At 42.4% G+C, this 22,248-nt stretch overlaps 1 protein-coding gene and 1 pseudogene across 1 annotated transcript in view; both read right to left on the bottom strand.

Annotated features, from left to right (window-relative positions):
* Positions 1-5,534: 5,534 nt before the first annotated feature.
* LOC124607922 lies at positions 5,535-5,652 on the bottom strand (annotated as a pseudogene).
* Positions 5,653-18,947: 13,295 nt separating this feature from the next.
* Positions 18,948-22,248, bottom strand: part of LOC124606610 (L-ascorbate oxidase-like) — a 134,920-nt gene continuing 131,619 nt past the window's right edge. The window contains exon 10 of the mRNA XM_047138595.1: positions 18,948-19,087. Coding sequence (XP_046994551.1) covers positions 18,948-19,087 — 140 coding nt within the window. The remainder of the gene's footprint in view (positions 19,088-22,248) is intronic.

Here is a 22,248-nt window from a genome sequence, read left to right as displayed (position 1 = left end):
ATTCAAATGATATCATTGTCTACATCCTTGTTCACCCACTGTCCATATTATACTCGCATTTATTCCCATATTAGGTATGAACAGTGTAAGGATCATAGCTCAACTCTGGGACACACCAATCAATTCTTTTGTGGAGGAGTATATTTTAAGCTGAGTTATTCTCTACCTGATGCTTTTCTCTCAGCCAAAAGTGTTCTATAATCTGCGATTTGGGCAGCAAAATCATTTCATTGCCTTCACTGCCACTGAAGAAATTTCAATTTCGTAAGAGACCTTTTTTTTCTTCTTTCATATTTTGTACAAAGTTCACAAGCGATTCCTAAAGTAGATGGGAATTCTGGGAGTAACATATAACTTACCCATAACTATTCTTTGGCAAAATGAGCATTTTTAAGAGGCTGTTATGTGTTGACCTTGCCCTTCAACGCCGATGCTCGAGAGAGAAGACGAGCGCAGGGTTCGCTCTCAGTATTTCTCAACAGCTGCTCGCCGCTTATAATAGCTCAGTAACTGAGCCGCGCGATAGCTCTTTGAGAGTGAGTTTGAATTTAGATCATAGCCAGTCCGCGGTTGCAACATGATTCGGACACTGGACTCGTATTCGGGAACGGAGCCCAAACACCCGCCTGCGTACTCAGACTGCATGGTCTCCCCAAATATCTGATGAGAATAGCAACATTTCTCCTCCCTCATACTTGGTCCGCTGAGACTATCTTCATCCAATGACGACGCGGCCGACGGGAAGCTGAATTGCAACTTCCCTTTCTTCTTTCTGTCATAGATCCTTGTCCTGGCATAAAGGAAATCATATCGTAATTTCTTTCGTCTCTAAAACTCGAGCTTACAGGTCTGTAGCTCACCACCATCATTTTTTCTTCATGGAGTGGGGTACACTGCCTGTTCCAGAAACCATCTTGTCCTCAGACGCCCGACGCTTTCCTGTCCATCCGACTTGTGGTGAATGGCGATTTTAGGCAGACGATCTTTCTACCTTATTTTTACATTGTTACATCAGCTGACTTTATATGTTTAATTTTGCTTTACAAGTCTGAAATATGTAGCTTTGATGTTATTTATCTATACATGACGGTAGTATCTGTTCCAGAAAGAACAGTTACCGTTGATGACCATGCAGCTTTGCTAGAAATGAAATGATAATTAAATGGACACCCTAGCTGCAAACAGGCGTTGATGTACTTCATTGGGTATGATACATGTTGAGTATGATGGGCAAACATCTATTAGGCGCACTGCGAATGTTGTGGTGTGGACATGTTCGGAATGTGGATCTCACGGGGAGCGTGCAAGGGACAAGTCCCTGCAGACGCACTATCCTCTGTGCCCGCGGTGGCTCAGGTGGATAGAGCGTCTGCCATGTGAGCAGGAGGTCCCGGGTTCGAGTCCCAGTCAGGGCATACATTTTCAACATGTTCCCAATGAAGTACATCAACGCCTGTTTGCAGCTATGGTGTCCATTTAATTATCATTTCTTATTTATGTTTTTCGTATATTGCCCACCATTCTCCAGTATTTGACTGGCCTGAGAAACTTCGTCTCAACTGACGCAATTCTCCTTCTGTCTTTCTCCGAGAGCATCTCCGTCTCACTTTCGTATTATACTACCGTACCGATAGCTTTTTATAAGGCTTCAGTTCAATTTTCTTTCTGATTTTATATTTCAGAGTTCTACAAATTGCTTCACATATACGCTTAAATTTGCAAAGTTTTGCTCCTATGTCGGGATATTTCAAATCCAAGGTAGTTAAAAGTGGATACCCGCTTCATTATTTTGCCGTTTATCTCAGTTTTGGATCTTAACGGGTTTTCCCTCTGAAATGCCTTTGCTTTTGATTTACGTGCGTATATTATCAGCCCATATTCTTCTGGTACATTTCTTGAAATGTGTAGCCACCTGTCCGTTACATAGTAATAACGCCGCCTCCATATAAAATTCTACTTAATCTATACTATGATGAGAGCATTATACTACACTTGAAAATATTTCCATCCTACTGTGAACTTGTACACGTAGCTATTAAAAAGTGTTTCGGAATGACTTCTACCTTGTCTAACCCCTGTATTTGTTTTTACAGGTGTTGTTAGTTGTTTCGCTGCATCAGTAAACGAAGTATGTTGTAAATAGACTTCTGATCGCTTTCCTTAGTTCATTTGGTAAACCTTCTGTGATAAAAATTTTGCAGAGGACCTCTCCATTCAGGCTGTCAAATGTCTTTAGAAAATCGATGGACGCGATATAAGTTTCCAGGCGGAATTCCCATCTATTCTGAATCATTAGTTTCACTACGAAAATGGCATCTAGCGTAGAGCGACCCCAACTAATCTCCATCTGTTCGTTGATGATGATAGTGTGTGCTACGCCCCTAAGACTAAAGACTATTCTGAAGTATATTTTATAGGCAACTGTCCGGTGAACTGATGCCCATGTAATTCTCACACTCAGTCCTGTCACCTTTCGTGAAAATAGGAATGATCTTCGCTTTTAGCCAGTTCTCAGGTATTCTTCTTTGTCTCCAGCACATATTCAGCAGAAGCGTGAGTCCAACAGGCAAGAATCTTCCTCCATACTTCCAGCACTGAACATAAACACCGTACATTTCTGCCACTTTTCATTTTTCTTAATGCTTTCATGTGTCGATTCAGTAAAACAGGAACTTTCCCTGTAGATCCTGCAAATTTAGTAATGACGACTTCGTGATTTTGCGTACAGAAGAAGAGGCAAATTCTTGCCTACCAACTATCTACGATGACGGTGCTAAAATGGTAAAAGTAATGAGAAATTTGATCCTTGAACTTCAAAGACAGCGACTGATGTACTGGACGATGTAGACGAAGACTTATAAATTCAGCCTGCTAGACGAAGACACATAAATTCAGCCTGCAGTTAGTTTACAGTTGGAAGATATACCTTCATTACCAGGCCCTCTGAAACTGAAAAAAAGCGCTAGAAAACAGCATCCCTCAATTTTCTCTTTGAGTGCTAATGAAACGATGTTAAAATAAAGTTGTAGAAGTTAAGGAAGCAAAATTAAGGAAGAAAGATGAAAACGATGTATGTGTAGGAGAATAAAAATTAAAAGCCAAAGAAAAGGGCAAGTACAAGAGATTTCCATCTAAGATAAGACCTAAGGAGATTGACATTAAGAAATATCGTTGGACTATACCTTCTGACTCTTCATCAGATGATGATTTAGGCCTACCCTTACCCAAACTCTGCAGTGACGACGAGACGGATGACACTGGCCATAAAAATTTGGAGGAACGTCTATCAAAAGAGACAGGGGAACATTTGCTGGTAACGATGCCGTATGTCTGCTCTGTGGAGAGCTTGTGGGAAACAGAGAACTGTGATTTGCATGTGTGTATTGGACTAGATGGGTGCATTGCGTGTGTAGTGGATGTGACACTGCTGAAAAATATATTTGCGACTACTGCCGTTTAGACTAGGCACTAAATACCAGCCGGTCTAAATTTCCTCGTAAAAGAATTTTTAATGTTATGGTCTCTGTCTGTTCTTCAATAAATAGTTTCATTTTTGTGTTCTAAATAAATAAAATTTGTTTAGTTGTTTCGTTATTTCCCAGTTTCTGCCGCTTCATATATTATACTGTAACACCTCACATAGTGCACGATATTACCCCAGCCCTTGGAGCAATACCGATAGAGTAACATTTTTTTTGTAAAATAACTGTAGAAATGTAAATAGATTTATTATTCCAGAATGAGATTTTCTCTCTGCAGCGGAGTGTGCGTTGATATGAAACTTCCCGGCAGATTAAAACTGTGTGCCCGACCGAGACTCGGTAGCCCAGATGGTAGAGCACGTGCCCGCGAAAGGCAAAGGTCCCGAGTTCGAGTCTCGGTCGGGCACACAGTTTTAATCTGCCGGGAAGTTTCAGATTTATTATTCCAAATAACAAACTATAGGCTTATAGAGGATTGACTGCTTGTCAAAAAAAAGATGATTTACCATTTGCTTTGATTTCAGAAAACAAGAAATATTTAACAGAAAACTTTTCCACATCAGGCCTCGAGCACTGACATAATTACATCTCGCGGACAACTTCTTGAAGTGTCATCTTTGAAAACAGTGTATACTGCTACAACAGTGTGAAAAACATACGCGAGAAATTTCATTGTGATGTCACTTGCAAAAGAAGCTAACAAAATCCGCAGATATGCTTTTCTGGCATGTTTTCAACGCAATGAAAATTCCCTACATACCAACTGAAGCCTTCATGATCGAGTTGTGACTTCGAAACGTACATTTGCATAATAAAAACGCTATTGAAAAGTGAGTTGACAGGTTTTATTAGAAGTATGTTTGTTTGTTAGTTAGTATCTTGTCCCATGCATCATGTATACTATACATCGTGATGATGAGAAAAGAATTATTTTAAATTCACATCACATATTGATTTGTAAATATGGCGACCATTTACAGTTTTTTAGATGTACACATTTGAGTTAGTAATTTCTACCCACCATATTTCATACATTACATTAATAGATATTCCACAGAACAGAAGTGGCTGTTAAGGAGAAACTTTTTCAATTTGTTTTCAAATCTGACTTTACTGTCTGCCTGACATTTTGGATGACTGGCTAAATGAACAAAAAGTTTGGTTGCAGCGTTGTGCTTCCCATTTTGTGAAGTAATGAATGTTGTTTTTTCTACAGGTATTTTAATAATGTACACCATTGTGTTTTTTAATCTGCAGTGGATTATTTACGAGAAACTTCATGGGGCACAACTAGACTGTGAACCAGCATTCAAAATTCCTAATTCCTTAAACAGATGATCGTGACTGAGCACCACATATTATTCTCACAGCACGAATTTGAACAATGAAGACCTTCGTTTTTTAAGATATGTTATTATTGAATGAAATACTTAGTGACTTGTCTAACCCAAAGATTTGCAATAGTTTTAAGTGCAAATATGGCTAAAATAAGTTGTTTTGGTTCTTACAAAACTTTTTTTTCTTTCAGTTTGAATTCTCATCAATATATAGAACTAAAAGTTTTGAAGTTTTCACATATACTTCCCCATGTGTTAGACGCACAATGGTGTAGCACCTCTGGATTGCAGAACTAAATATCTTGCGTCTTTTTGAAGTTGAGAGTGAGATATTCAAGGAAACTACTCGATGATACATTTAAGAACATTATCTGTTGCTATATGTATGCTTCGATTGATCATAATACTAGCGTCATCCGCAAAAAGATCAAATTCTGTTAGTCATACATTAAGCAAAACGTCGTTTACATATATGAGGAACAACAGTGGATCCATTACTGAGCCTTGGAGAAAGCACCCCGTCTTCAGGCCACAAGAGGTCCATCGGGACCATCCGACCGCCGCGTCATCATCAGTGGAGGCTGCGGATAGGACGGGCGTGGGGTCAGCACACCGCTCTCTCGGTCGTTATGATGGTTTTCTTTGACCGAAGCCGCTACTATTCGGTCGAGTAGCTCCTCAATTGCCATCACGAGGCTGAATGCATCCCGAAAAATGGCAACAGCGCATGGCGGCCTGGATGGTCACCCATCCAAGTGCCGGCCACGCCCGACAGCGCTTAACTTCGGTGATCTCACGGGAACCGGTGTATCCACTGCGGCAAGGCCGTTGCCGAGCCTTGGAGAAACCCAAAAGTAATTTCTCCCCAGCAAGAAGAATCTGTCCTGGTTACTTTGGTTGAATTACTGACTACAATTTTCTCGATTCTTTTTGTTAGATAAGACATTACCACCAATTCCATACAACCTCAGTTTATCTAGGAGAATATTACGATTGACACAATCAAATGCCTTACATAGGTCACAGGAAATACCAACCACTGCTGTTTAGTTACTTAATTCAAGTAAAATTTGGCGAGAGAGCTTGTAATCTGCGTTCTCTGTCGAGCAACTCTTCTTAAAACGAAACTGTCTTTGCTTAGGATATTACTGTTGCTCATGTGGGATACTACTCTAGAATAAATGATCTTCTCAATTAATTCACTGTCTCGATTTTCCCATTATAGCTACTATGAAACAAGACATTTCTGTTTTATGCTGCCCAATTATAGTACCACTTCTGCCAAGCTTTCTTGATGAGTAAGTCTAGGGACTGTAACAACTTTTTACAGAGAAAAAAAATGGTTCAAATGGCTCTGAGCACTATGGGACTTAACATCTGTGGTCATCAGTCCCCTAGAACTTAGAACTACTTAAACCTAACTAACCTAAGGACATCACACACATCCATGCCCGAGGCAGGATTCGAACCTGCGACCGTAGCGGTCACGCGGTTCCAAACTGAAGCGCCTAGAACCGCACTGGCCGGTTTTTTTTTTACAGAGAAGAGGCGACCTCGCCCCATCACTTTCTGCTACTGCCTCCTGCCACAAATACACGAAACGTTGCCAAGTATCACGAGTGGGCAGAAGTAGAGGCTGCTCTTGGATAACTGGTTGCCATAAAATATATATTTCGAGGGGAATTCTAAACGTAAGTTACACATTACTATGGTGGCCAGGCCAAGGTTCAAAGTGACACTGATAAATGTCACTATTGTTCAATATAGACGCCAAGTGTCCGTAAATTGGGATATCGTTGGCGCACACTTTCTACCAGTCCTTCAATTCCTCAACTATAGAAATCCGCTCTTTGGCCAGGGAGCTCTCGAGAACTGCTGAGTGAAAGTCCTCATCGTTGGAAAACCTCTTCCCACCCCCCCCCCCCCCCAGAAGTTATTTCAGTGTGCCTAAAAGATGGGAGTCACATGGAGCTAGATCTGGATTTCCTGACCAGCTTCACCTTCGTCCGCGCGGCATTGTTCACATGGACTGTTTCAGTACGCCTGGACGCGACGTTGCATTTGGTTCATATATCACGATAATTTCATGGTGAACCGTTGTGCAGTTCAGACGTTTTGCCCACAAGAGTCGTATTGCCACGCGTACTTCAACTCTGAAGTACATTTTCCAGCTACCGCGCCTTTACACCCGCACACTGCGATGCACCTGTTATTCATACCGCAGCAGAGAACTGTGTGTGCAGGAAATCGACAACACGTACGCTTTCTTACAACGCGCCAGTCTTGTTGCGGAATGGTCTTAGCCTGGGACGACATGTCTAACTTACTTTCTGCAGTCCCTATTGAAACCTTCCCGTCTCGTCTATATCTTTTTTGTTATGCAACCTTCCCTTCTACAATAACCTATGACACCTTCCCTTAGGATTTCTATCTGTCGCTTAATAATAACAAATGAACTCTTCCCTTTGAAATTAATTCTCTTTCTCAGTCTTCGCATTCAAATTTAAATGCTGCTTATTAAAAATGATTTTCTGATTATTTCGACGAAACATAGAATGTGTCGTCGTCGTGGCCCTCAGTCGTTACCTGCAATAACCCAAAACTGTTCCTTGCCTTTTTTACTGTTACTGGATCGCCATCTGACTGCTAGATCGAACTGCGACATGAATATACTTACTCTGTTTCACTATACTGTATTAGCTGCTGGTGGGCTGTCATAATAGGTGGCTGTATTTATTACCAAAGCTGACGTTATTCTTTAATAGCAAAGCTGACGTTATTCTTTAATTAATTTGACTGAAGTTACGTAATTCATAGTTAAACTTTTTCTAGACAACAATATAATTTTGCAAAGTTTTACGTTGATGTTTTTTTGGGATGAATTATAATCAGTAATGCAATATTGCTGGCAAAAATTAATTATATTCTGAATGAAATGATTTTGTAAACGTTCAAATGGTACTTACTTTTTACAATAATCTTACAACTAGCATTGCGCAAACATACCTTCAGTAGTCTTGAGTTACTCAAAAAAATAATTCAATAATATTAGTTCCTCGTATGATAATAGTTAGCTGATGTCTCTGTACATCCGTTTATAATCTCTTGTAAATCACAGCTGGTGGCTGGCAGGCACACCGCTTCTCTCAACCTCTCGCTTCAGACCTGCTACCGACTCGCTTCACATCTCGATTACCACTGACTCCCTACGAACGCTAAAGTGCTGTCTCTCCCGCCAACAATGCTTTCTGGTGCAGACAGTCCCTGCTACCATTACAAAATGTATCAATGCGCGGTCTTTCCCGCTCTTTTCTTAAAATGTGTCCATACGCGGTCTCTCCCGCCATTTTTTTAAAAATTATATCAATGTGTAGTCTCTCCTGCCAACAATACTTTGGTGCAGACATTCCCTGCTACCACAATTATTTCCAACACGACAAATATTAATTATTCCTACTTAATCCTATTAATAAAATATAAACATCTTTCATAAATTGTGGTCTGACAATAGACAATAGAGATATACACGTCTTACCTATGTATAATGCATCAACGTTAGGGAGACTATACCTCGCTGTATTTTCATACGTACGCAGTCTTCAGACACCACAGTAAAGCAATTGAGATTTTCCGTGGCTTTCTGTGCTTTTTGTAAATGAAGCTCTTGTTTTGGTTACACAGTTCAGTTTCTCCCGTTCCATACTCACTTTTTGTTTGGTTGCCAGTATCTGAACGGTGGTGTAGAAATGTAAATTTCTGGAATTGCTTTCTGAAAACGACGCGATATAACCTAGCACGGCTACAAGACCGTTTTAGAAATTCCCGAGCTTCAGAAAAATGCTAACAGTCGCAGCGGTCTTGTTTATTCAAATCGTTGAATAACGTCCGTTGTGAGCTAACCTATTTGACGTGCATGCATCATCCCATAGGCGCTTAAATCAAAACCTACCAATAGCTAATTTAACTCCGTTGTGGTTAATGATTTTCTTCTGTCGGGAAAGAGTAAATGCGTACTTTTGTTCAGATCTACATTCTGCTTGTTGTATTTCGTCACTATAACTTATTTGGAAGGTTTGATAATGAAATCCCACATCCCTCTTCGCCTCTTCGTTTCCTTTATCTGTTGTTAACACGAGTGACAGAGAGGCTTATAATATTTTTGAACGATGAATGCGTGTTTGAGTGTGACCACAATCCATTGGTAAAGATAGGAGGACACTTTCTTCTAGAGGGTTGAGACTTTAGATTGTCGCTACACTACCGTCTCCTTTTTCCGTGATCTCTTCCATTATAATATAAGGATTTTTTATTTTTAACGGTTTTTTTCCGTAGCTAATAACGTATTTTTCCTTCGAATTAAAGCTCCGAAACTACGTTTATTATTTATTTCTTTTAATCGAAGCTACGACTCCGAAACAAATAGCGAACAAAAAAATAAGGAAGTATAGTCGTGAAACTGTTATTTCGAGGAAAAAACTTTCCATTTTAGTGACAAATACCGTGCTATCGCCAAAGAAATATCTCAGATTTCACGACATTTACTCGAAATCTCAGTGCACAGTTACAGATGCCGCTAATTCAATCTTCCAGGTGTTAAACTAACTCATCCAGCGACTTACTGGCTTTATCATGTCACCGCAGTACGCCATTATCATCTACCAGAACACTGACTTCACGTATTTTGTGACTTACATTCATCAATTATGAGCAGTGAACGGTGAAATACTACGGATGAATAGCAACAAACAGTCACAGTTTCATTACGATTTCATATTTTTTTTCCGTATTAATAGGGTAATCTACAGCATACTACAATAGAAGTGTGTACCATCTGCACGAAGCATCCATTAGAATTATTCGAAGACGGTCATGGTTTATTATTGAGTACTGATATTTCAGCGTCGGTAATGTGTAGCAGAGTAGAGCGAAACTATGCCGAATTGTTCATGTCTCGATGAGACATTTTCTGACAACCTTCGTAGCATCCAAGTTGCATAGTGAGGCCTACAGACTGTTTGTAAATTCGCCTTGCAAACCCCTGTGACGTGTAGAGGGCGCCGCGCTATTAGCAGAAAACCATTTTCGGCGAAACATATCGTTTCGGCGCTACAGAAACAAATCTTTGAAACAATTCCTTCCCCTTTCCCATGCTTTCTGGTTAAAATAATGATATTAACTTACTTTGATTGTGACACCAAATTGTAATGTGGTAACAATTCCCATTGCTATAAATACAAGAGACGTGCAGCATTCACAAGTCACTTTTCATATTCACTCTATCTTTAGACATAGTCCCATAACTTCATCAGCATTAAGGAATGAAAAATGTTACCGCATTAGTTTCCTGAATTCAAATGTATTAATTATTAGAGTCATAGAAAATAAGTATCGTTCTTAAACATAAGTATCGACAGAGAGTGAATCATATTGTTTTTACACAATGCTTCCTGCAGCATCTCGAATACAGGGTTATTACAAATGATTGAAGCGATTTCACAGCTCTAAAAATAACTTTATTATTCGAGATATTTTCACAGTGCTTTGCACACACATACAAAAACTTAAAAAGTTTTTTTAGGCATTCACAAATGTTCGATATGTGCCCCTTTAGTGATTCGGCAGACATCAAGCCGATAATCAAGTTCCTCCCACACTCGGCGCAGCATGTCCCCATCAATGAGTTCGAAAGCATCGTTGATGTGAGCTCGCAGTTCTGGCACGTTTCTTGGTAGAGGAGGTTTAAACACTGAATCTTTCACATAACCCCACAGAAAGAAATCGCATGGGGTTAAGTCGGGAGAGCGTGGAAGCCATGAGATGAATTGCTGATCATGATCTCCACCACGACCGATACATCGGTTTCCCAATCTCCTGTTTAAGAAATGCCGAACATCATGATGGAAGTGCGGTGGAGCACCATCCTGTTGAAAGATGAAGTCGGCGCTGTCGGTCTCCAGTTGTGGCATGAGCCAATTTTCCAGCATGTCCAGATACACGTGTCCTGTAACGTTTTTTTCACAGAAGAAAAAGGGGCCGTAAACTTTAAGCCGTAAGATTGCACAAAACACGTTAACTTTTGGTGAATTGCGAATTTGCTGCACGAATGCGTGAGGATTCTCTACCGCCCAGATTCGCACATTCTGTCTGTTCACTTCACCATTAAGAATAAATGTTGCTTCATCACTGAAAACAAGTTTCACACTGAACGCATCCTCTTCCACGAGCTGTTGCAACCGCGCCGAAAATTCAAAGCGTTTGACTTTGTCATCGGGTGTCAGGGCTTGTAGCAATTTTAAACGGTAAGGCTTCTGCTTTAGCCTTTTCCGTAAGATTTTCCAAACCGTCGGCTGTAGTACGTTTAGCTCCCTGCTTGCTTTATTCGTCGACTTCCGCGGGCTACGCGTGAAACTTGCCCGCACGCGTTCAACCGTTTCTTCGCTCACTGCAGGCCGCCCGTTGATTTCCCCTTACAGAGGCATCCAGAAGCTTTAAACTGCGCATACCATCGCCGAATGGAGTTAGCAGTTGGTGGATCTTTGTTGAACTTCGTCCTGAAGTGTCGTTGCACTGTTATGACTGACTGATGTGAGTGCATTTCAAGCACGACAAACGCTTTCTCGGCTCCTGTCGCCATTTTGTCTCACTGCGCTCTCGAGCGCTCTGGCGGCAGAAACCTGAAGTGCGGCTTCAGCCGAACAAAACTTTATGAGTTTTTCTACGTATCTGTAGTGTGTCGTGACCATATGTCAATGAATGGAGCTACAGTGAATTTATGAAATCGCTTCAATCATTTGTAATAGCCCTGTACATGCTCCCTACTCAGACCAGTACCTCAAAGCACAATCTACACGTCCTACGAGTTTTAAGAGAAATTTAGGAACAACATACAGGGTGAATCACGTAAGAATTGCACCACAAATATTGCGGAAATGGAAAGTGTTATTGATTGATGTGAGGTTTTCACACAAAGGATTGGTGGTCAGGGGCCCGTATTGTTAGCCAATCAACCGGTTGTAATAATACTTAGAAAGTGTATTTTTTGGCAAACGTACACTTGTTTCAATGGGAAAATGTCTGTTGACATTGATAAACTTAGAAGTAGGATAAATTACGATGTCAGTGGTGTTTGTTGTTGGACTCTACTGCGAGTCGTCTATGAGAGGTCGTATTTCGAAAAGTTCCCTTACTGAAACTTGTTCAATAACTGTGCTTGCACACACTAAACAACAACACAAGTGTATACTCTAGTTATGCAGATTCTGACCAGTAACGAGACAATTATCACAGTTGTGTTCCAAATGACCACCGGCAACGACAACAGACGCTTCTAGTCTGGTATTGAATGGCTGCCTCGCACGTGCTAGGATTTCAGTGGAGATGTCCGAGCAAGCTGCAGTAATACGTCTTTGTACATCATAGTGTGCAGTTAGTACGTCCTTGTAGACAGCGTCCGGCAGCTTTCAGCACAGGAAAAAGTATACAGGTGTCGAATCTGGGAAACGGGACTGCCGAAGTGCAGGGTCTCTGCGTCCAATCCAACGATTTGGAAACAATTCGTGAAGACATGTAGTACTTCGTGCAATATGGACCAGACACTCATCATATTGGTACCACAGGTTCTCCCTACTCCGTCTAGCATCTGTGGAACATCGTCTGTTAGGAGGCTACGATATTTGTGCGAGTTAAGTGTTCCGTCTATGAAAAACGTACCTAGGAGCTGATGGTTCGCTATCCCACACCACACTTTTTACACGTCACTGACGCTGGCGTTTCACCTGACGAGACCAATGGTCTTAGTCAACAGAGCAATTGTGTATGTTTCGGTGGTTTACCTGTCCATGGTTGGTAAATGTGGCTTCATCACTACATCTACATCTACATGGATACTCTGCATATCACATTTAAGTGCCTGGCAGAGGGTTCATCGAACCATTTTCACAATTCTCTATTATTCCATTCTCGTATAGCGCGCGGAAAGAATGAACACCTATACCTTTCCGTAGGGACTCTGATTTCCCTTATTTTATTGTGGTGATCGTTCCTCCCTATGTAGGTCGGTGTGAACAAAATATTTTCGCATTCGGAGGAGAAAGTTGGTGATTGGAATTTCGTGAGAACATTCCATCGCAACGAAAAACGCCTTTCATTTAACGATTTCCAGCCCAAATCCTGTATCATTTCTGTGACAATCTCTGCCATATTTCGGCATAATACAAAGCGTGCTGCCTTTCTTTGAACTTTTTCGGTGTACTCCGTTAGGACTATCTGTTAAGGACCCCACACCGCGCAGCAGTATTCTAAAAGAGGACGGACAAGCGTAGTGTAGGCAGTCTCCTCAGTAGGTCTGTTACATTTTCTAAGTGTCCTGCCAATAAAACGCAGTCTTTGGTTAGCCTTCCCCACAACTTTTTCTGTGTATTCCCTTCCAATTTTAGTTGTTCGTAATTGTAATACCCAGATATTTAGTTGAATTTACGGCTTGTAGATTAGACTGATTTATCGTATAACCGAAGTTTAACAAGTTCCTTTTAGCACTCATGTGGATGACCTCACACTTTTCGTTATTCAGGGTCAACTGCCACTTTTCGCACCACTCAGATATTTTTTCTAAATCGTTTTGCAGGTTGTTTTGATCTTCTGATGACTTTATTAGTCGATAAACGACAGCGTCATCTGCAAACAACGGAAGTACTTCTGTTACTTTGCTTAGGTGTTACACTACCACTTTCGCGAAACTGGTTGAAGAGGTTGATAAATAATTGCCGAGATTGTTGACGTCTATTGGGATATCGTGGCGCGCACATTGTTCAAGAACGAACTACATTTTTCCTACACTCTCCATACACCATGAGCATGTCGGCTTTTTATGCATTGGTATATCCCATCGCCCGCTTACCACCTACTGATTGGACAGTCACACACTAACTGACTATTCGGCCGGTGTGGCCGAGTGGTTCTAGGCGCTTCAGTCTGGAACCGCGCGACCGCTACGGTCGCAGGTTCGAATCCTGCCTCGGGCATGGATGTGTGTGATGTCCTTAGGTTAGTTAGGTTTAAGTAGTTCTAAGCTCTAGGGGACTGATGACCTCAGATGTTAAGTCCCATAGTGCAGCTTCAGTTCACTAGTTCCAACTAAAGTTTTCGGAAGGTTTGCTGAGATTGCAGATTCCTCCCACTCAAATATTCCCAACTGAAGAATGAAGAGGCGAAACATGAGGTCAGCAGTTTATAGCTTTGCATTCGGCTACCTCCATGTCCCACTATTATTTATTTCATTCCTCGCACTGTTTCTCATCAATTTTTATAATATCATCATCAGTTGCTTGTTCATCCCGTAGCCTCCCGAACCAAAGTGTGGTGCCGTTATAACTCAACCCATTAGCGAATAAATTAGACAGGGAGAGCACGTCAGTTTGCGTTTCTTTTTCCGGGAGTTTCTTCCTCGACCGGCATCTGCTTAATGAAGCCCATTACGGCTCCAGTGGGCTCCCTGATAAGACCGCAGACTGTGTCATTTACGAGCCGGTGTTCCTCGCCCACATACCGGCCACCTGGTTGCGGACACGCCTGCGTGGTGCGTTTTCTCCCCGGCCGGCGTTGACCTTCCGCGCCCCGAGATTGCAGGTGGTTCCCCAGGCGCAGTTACGAGCGCAGACCGCACTCCGTTACCCGCTCAATCTGATCGGCGAGCAGAATTGACTTATGGCGGCACGAACCGCTCGCCACAAACAGCCGGTAATTGGGCCCCCGACCGACGCCCACCCGTATTACCTAGTTTCCTCGGTCGCTGACGGCCGTGTCATTTCTCGCCATCGTAAAAGTATTTTTATCGTGGTAATAAGCAACATTTTGTTTATATAACTACTTACAAATAGACTGGTCAAAGGTCACGGGAAGGGCTATCCCATCTGAAGATGTGACGTGTATGATGCTCGAATGACGTGGCTAGATGCGGCGTACGCCACCGTGTCTTACAGACAGGTGTGTGGTAAACATAACAGCACGTCGCGAGTCAACTTTTCCGCTGCTCTACATCTGCCTCCACATCTCTATACAACTCCGAAAGCCACTGTATGGTGCTTGGCAGAAGGTTCAAATGGCTCTGAGCACTATGGGACTGAACATCTGTGGTCATCAGTCCCCTAGAACTTAGAACTACTTAAACCTAACTAACCAAAGGACATCGCACACATCCGTGCCCGAGGCAGGATTCGAACCTGCTGGTCCTTCCCCATGGACCGTGGACCTTGCCGTTGGTGGGGAGGATTGCGTGCCTCAGCGATACAGATGGCCGTACCGTAGGTGCAAGCACAACGGAGGGGTATCTGTTGAGAGGCCAGACAAACGTGTGGTTCCTGAAGAGGGGCAGCAGCATTTTCAGAAGTTGCAGGGGCAACAGTCTGGATGACTGACTGATCTGACCTGGCCTTGCAACATTAACCAAAACGGCCTTGCTGTGCTGGTACTGCGAGCGGCTGAAAGCAAGGGGAAACTGCGGCCGTAATTTTTCCCGAGGGCATGCAGCTTTACTGTATGAATATGTGGTACAACTTGACAAAAAGAAGGGACCGGTTAGTAGGACATGTTCTGAGGCATCAAGGGATCACAAATTTAGCATTGGAGGGCAGCGTGGAGGGTAAAAATCGTAGAGGGAGACCAAGAGATGAATACACTAAGCAGATTCAGAAGGATGTGGGTTGCAGTAAGTACTGGGAGATGGAGAAACTTGCACAGGATAAGGTAGCATGGAGAGCTGCATCAAACCAGTCTTAGGACTGAAGACCACAACAACAACCACCGTAGCGGTCGCGCGGTTCCCGACTGAAGCGCCTAGAACCGCTCGGCCACACCGGCAGCCCTGGGCGACGCATGTAACCGACAGTTCGTGTCTCTTTGTATCTCCTCCATGTCCGAACAACATATCTTTGGTTCACTTCGAGACGCCTGGACACTTTCCTTGTTGAGAGCCCTTCCAGGCAGAGAGTAACAATGCGAACGCGGTCGTACCGCGGTATTGACCGTCTAGGCGTGGCTGGACTACTGACAACCCGTGTACCTCCTTCCTGGTGGAATGACTGGAACTGATCGGCTGTCCGACCCCCACTAATAGGCGCTACTCAGGCATGATTGTTTACATCTTTGGGCGGGTTTAGTGACATCTCTGAACAGTCAAAGGGACTGTGTCTGTGATACAATATCCACACTGAATGTCTATCTTCAGGAGTTCTGGGAACCAGGGTGATGCAAAACTTTTTTTGATGTTGTGAGTAAATGTTCAAATGGCTTTCTCAGTCGAGCAACTGTTATCGATCCAAAGTGTAATGTGCTAAGTAATTTGCTTCTACTTAAACCACATTTTAGTACATTTTGAAAGAAGACGACACCTTATATGGTGTTGGAGCTGAGTGTAAGAGCTCTGCGCCCCCGGTAGCGTGTTCGGTCAGAGAGCTGGTTGGCCTCTGTAATAAAAAACTGAGTGGAAGGATCAACCCAGCAACTTTAACGGATGTCATGTGACGTCCGCAACGACCAAACACAACGATCAACAACGAACAAAATGAAAAAAAAAAAGTGGTCAGCGCGAGATTGTCAACCCTAATGACTTGGGTTCCATTCCCGGGCCGGCCGGAGTGACCGAGCGGTTCAAGGCGCTGCAGTCTGGAACCGCGCGACCGCTACGGTCGGAGGTTCGAATCCTGCCTCGGGCATGGATGTGTGTGATGTTCTTAGGTTAGTTAGGTTTAAGCAGTTCTAAGTTCTAGGGGACTAATGACCTCAGAAGTTAAGTCCCATAGTGCTCAGAGCCATTTGAACCATTTGAACAGATGGCACTGCGAGTAATCTGGCAACGCCGCGTTATTCTGTTTGTGTACACCTTGTGTCTTCATCCTTTCCACATGCTCAGTCCGAGTTTCAGCTCGGTACAGCCACCACGTGATTTTTGAGAGCGCCATCAGTAAAGTTATGTTTTTGTTGTGTGTTACAAAAGTGAACAGCGGAACTTAGAGCAACGTCATGCCATCAGGTTTTATGTTAAACTTGGAGAATCCGCGAGTGTGACCTTTGAAAAACTGAAACAGGCCTTATGAACAGCACAAGTTTTTCGCCAGCACAAATAATTTTTGGAAGGCCGAGAAAACGTTGAAAATGTTTGACGGTAGGGGAACTTGTATAAAAATTTTGTTCCCCCAGGACAAACTGTTAATCAAGTGTTTTACAAAGATGTCCTTACAAGAGACTCAGGAAAGGGATGAATCGAGTGAGGCCGGACACTACAGACAAGTGGACGCTACATTATGACAGCTCCCCGTGTCACACGCCCACTTCCATCACGGAATTTTTGATCTCAAAAGGTGTTCACCTGACCTGAGTCCTTGTAAGTTTTTTCTTTTCCTGAAATTGAAAAATGTTTTAAAAGAAGGTCGTTTTGGGACTCTGGAGAACATTCAAAAGGATGTGACCGATTTGTTAAAGGCCTTACCAGTTGAAGTCTTTCACCGCTGCTACCAATATCGGGAACAACCGCTCCGCCGTTGTATAGCTGCCGAAGGATGCTACTTTGAACGGGACAATATTGTTAACAAGTTTGTTTGCGTGGCCATCCTCTGCAGCAGATTCAGAAATATTTGTTTTGTAAATAATACCGTGTTTCGTTGCTGCAACTTAATTTATTTCTTCCAGACGCGTTTCGTCTTTTTCTTCCTCTAAGGCATCCTCAGTGGCATCTACATTGAACGATACCGTATACAGAAAACCAAAGCAGGAAAGAAAACCATGCTAAGTGACCAAGTACACATGCCAAACAATTTATTGTGTACACTAATAGATAAAGTAATAGAATGACACTCCAAAAGAGAATTATTAACATAATAATAGTAATAATAATACCACCCAACACCTTTTCACTCACTTTTGCATGAGTCCCTCCACAGAACATGTAAACCAAAACTCACATCAGCTGACCACCAAAGCTTTCAGCCACTCTCTGACAGCTATTACATTCATATTCAACTCTCTGCAACCCAAACCACACACACACACACACACACACACACACACACACACACAGAGAGAGAGAGAGAGAGAGAGAGAGAGAGAGAGAGAGAGAGAGAGAGAGAGATAAGCATCATGAATAGACATCAGATTTCAACATACACTCCCCTAGATTGGCAACATATAGGTAAACAAGCCAAACAGGAGGAAATAAAAAATGAATTCACAATATTTACGTCTTTAAAAGTGCAGTTTTCGAACAAATAGCTATAACTAGTAGCAAAGTAATAATAGTGCACCATAAAGAAGAAAAAGAAACGTGGTGAAAAAGTATGAAAGAAAAAGTACAGAACATAAAATTCTGCTTACGTTTTGCAAATTAAGTGGTGGTGCGAACTCCAGACCAGATGAGAGGAAACGCAGGTCCCAACAAATTGTAAGTAATTACTTATTTACATAAAAAACGGGACGTGAACTGATCGACTATCTAAAAATAATAAAACTGTATCGTGTTAGATCCCACTGAAGATGCATCAAAAGTAAGAAAAAGGCGAAACGGGTCTGGTAAAAATAAGTTAAGTTGCAGCAAGACTCAAATGGCTCTGAGCACTATGGGACTTAACATCTGAGGTCAGCAGACCCCTAGACTTCGAACTACTTAAACCTAACTAACCTAAGGACCTCACACAGATCGATGCCCGAGGCAGGATTCGAACCTGCAACTGTACCAGCAGCCGGCCAGTTAGTTGCAGCAAGAAAAGGCGGTTTTATTTACGAGACGATATTGTTCGAAAAAACAACTTTGTTCGGTAACAAAATCAATCCCTTTACTTTTTCCACACACCTCGTAGACGTGGTCTGTCATCCAATAAAAAGCCACAATATTAATATAAAGAAAAGATTTAATATTCATAAGAATAAATAACAACTAAAGCCTTTCCGTTGAGACACTTTATGCGTTTTGTTTTCTTTGCTTGAAGGTGGTATCAGCCACGACAGCCCTATTTCCAGATCACTGGCGATACAGAGTGCGGATGTGCGTGGGTGAGTTGTCAGTGCGTGGTGAGATGTGGCGGGGCAGCGGCGGACCGTCGCTGTCGCTGTCGCTGTCGCGCTGTCGCTGTCGCTGTCGCCGTCACAGGGGCGGCAGGTAGTCCCCGCAGGTGGGGAATCCCCGCGGGGGCGGAGCCATGTCCTCCAGCTCGCCCACCTGCAGCACCAGCTCCATGCCGCTCAGCTGGTGGTACACGAAGTGGCAGTGCATCAGCCAGAAGCCTGGAAAACAGCCACACGCCTCGTCACTTCAGCTGGCTCGCAGGCGTTCCACAGTGGCTAAGCTAATGCTGCGCGTACACAACAGAACGGACATGCAGTGTCAGACGAGTGTCTGATAAGTATAAATTAGTTAAAGACTCATAAGTGAGCAGCGCTATAAGACATATTCAATAATTAAAGGGAAATTTGTATGACATCGATCATTTGGGCATTAAAATAATTCAATAGCTTGCGATGCCACTACCCGAATTTCTTGTATTACTATTAGACCATGCAGCATCTGACTTCCGGAAAGCGGCTCTCGCGTGTAATAGGTTTGAATAGACACCCTATGGTGATCCAATTACTACACGGAAGTTTTGGAATAAATAATAATAATGGCGCGTTACAAACTTATTTTTACGTCTATATTTGATTATTAGTAGCACTGATAATCTCTTTGAAGTGACCCAACAGGGAGCACTTAATTCTGTATGTTTAATATTGCCTAGCAGGAGGACGTTATTCATTTAAAACAATACCACAGTCTGAAATCGTTTCACAACAAACACACATGATAAATACTTGAACTTGTTTTAGGTTAATGTAAACTACACAAATTGTAATTACTGAATTTAAAGTTATTGAGCTCGCATTGTGCTGAAGGCACAATGTCTACTGCGGCGGCAGCAATTTCGTTGAGCGCTTAATTAAAGAACAATGTAGCTCTGCTTGTCAATATAGTTACTGAAAACACTAATTGAGAATCACGTTGCTCGGACGGAAGCGAGTAATTTTTGACTATGGAAGTGTACTGAAAAGCCACCACATCCAGATGGATAGTAATTAAGGTGGTACAGTAGCTGGAATCTTCCATCCGTTGCATGAAGCGCTGTCTGTTGCCAATTTCGGCGTTAACTCCGACTATTTTCTCTTATAATGTATCTACCCCGATACTCACGCACCATGACTTTTCACTGATGTTGCAGCACATAGAAATCACTGGACATGGGGTAATAATGAGCTATTTCCTTTAAATAATTGATTACACTCGGGGATTGCAATTTAAACCACAAAATTATTATTGCTTCCGAACGTTACACACTGCACAGAACTTGGTTTCACTATTACACAGACTGATTCACAAAATGTAAATGAACTGGTAATGGCATTGGTATAACAACCACTGTTCATAATAATACTCCTTATAATGTCCCCACAGAAAATACCCTCTACCACGCACCAATTAATCATTTTCAATCAAACCATCTACATTCATTCACTTTGGAAAAGTTATCTGATCTGATTTTCTCGTAATATATGCGGCGACAGCTCGACGACGCCAAAGTGTTTTCTAGTGCGTTTATTCTTTGAAATAACAGAGATGCATATATGCATTCTCCATGGTTGTTAAGAGTGGTAACTAGGACAGCTTCTGGAGTATCTGTTGAGGGATTGACGTGTTTCTGAGAGATACATATTCAGCTTTTCTTCTCGCTAAAGCGAGCCAATTAACATTTGTGCCGCTAGCGGTTTGTTTGAAGAGAAAGAGACTGCAAAAGGAAAATAATTAAGGCGTGGAATCACCGGAGATCTGGACATGTAATGGAGATGGATTTAATACACAATTTCCTCCATAAATAAGGTTTGTGACTTTTTTGTTCTGGAGTTTTTTTCAGAATCATTTGATGATCACGTTGGCCCTGTAATTAGTGGGGAAGTTTCAGCTGTGTCGAAGAGAGCCTGCAATCACTGAGTCTGTGTTAAATCGTCCAAAAAGGCTTCGTACACATCTGGAATTCGCAATCTTTCGTAAAAGGAACGAATTGTCCAAACGATTGATTGTCCCGACTGACTGCAGTGTTTAACAGTAATAATAAATGTAAAGATCTCTTACAGCAAGCCAGCCGCTGATTACCAAGACGAAGGATACCACCAAAGATCCTATTTGGCTGATTTCACGAAATGAAATATTATATTAAAACTGTACATAGATAAAGGAGAGAAAGAGAGAGAGCGAATGAAAATAGAGATAATACTAATAATCCTCCATTAGTCAAATTTTTCGCCTGTCTTATCACGGATCAGCCAAGAACTGGGAGAGCCTTACTTTACTGTATAGATTTAAGTGTGAAGGTGAAGGGATCTTAAAGGCAACAGATACACGTTTATACAGATAAGACATTACACAGAGATAGCGGCTAGCTGCATTCATCATCTATTCTTAGATAAAGAGACGGCAACTTATTACCCAAACATTTAAAAATGTTAAATCCTGTAAGATAACTTCTAGCTCGTTGCTACCAAAGTGCGCTCACCAACTGACCTCATCAGTTATTGAGATGACAACACGCCGTTGGATGCGGCTACTGGTCCCTTCACACCTCGCCGGTTGGCACAAGCAACTCATCGCAATTCACACAGCATTCCACCATGCAGTGCCATGTACCACAGAGCGGGAAACCGTACTAGTTTGCCGCTCACAGCCCACCTCCGTCGAAGTACTGCGTCATACAAGCCTTAGTGCCCATTTAGCTTGTAGCCATACGATAAACGAAGTCCATGTCTGTTTTCAGCTCACTTCTAAATGGTCTGTTAGCAACGTTGCCGTAGCACACACCGGCAGTCACTTTTACGCCACTTAACACTTGTTCTGCCTCAGAGCTACGCCAACTTACTTCTACCGCCAATATTACGCGCCAACCTGTACACTGTTCTCATTCTCGGGGATTCCCCCCACACCTAAACATTACACCTATTTTACATTACGTCAAGTTCTCTATTTACAATTTAACATACCATAGCATTACAATATTCAATTATATTAAAGTAATACGAGAATGGCCTCCGATTTTTTTTCTAATTAACTACTCACCCGAAATCGATGAAACTGGGGTTACTTCTCGACGTAATCGCCCTGCAGACGTACACATTTTTCACAACGCTGACGCCATGATTCCATGGCAGCGGCGAAGGCTTCTTTAGGAGTCTGTTTTGACCACTGGGAAATCGCTGAGGCAATAGCAGCACGGCTGGTGAATGTGCGGCCACGGAGAGTGACTTTCATTGTTGGAAAAAGCCAAAAGTCACTAGGAGCCAGGTCAGGTGAGTAGGGAGCATGAGGAATCACTTCAAAGTTGTTATCACGAAGAAACTGTTGCGTAACGTTAGCTCGATGTGCG

This window comes from Schistocerca americana, chromosome 3 (genome assembly GCF_021461395.2).
Source record: "Schistocerca americana isolate TAMUIC-IGC-003095 chromosome 3, iqSchAmer2.1, whole genome shotgun sequence".
In the NCBI taxonomy this organism is placed as follows: Eukaryota; Metazoa; Arthropoda; class Insecta; order Orthoptera; family Acrididae; genus Schistocerca; species Schistocerca americana.
Note: the sequence above shows the minus strand (reverse complement) of the source record. Positions and strands in the feature narration are given on the sequence as shown.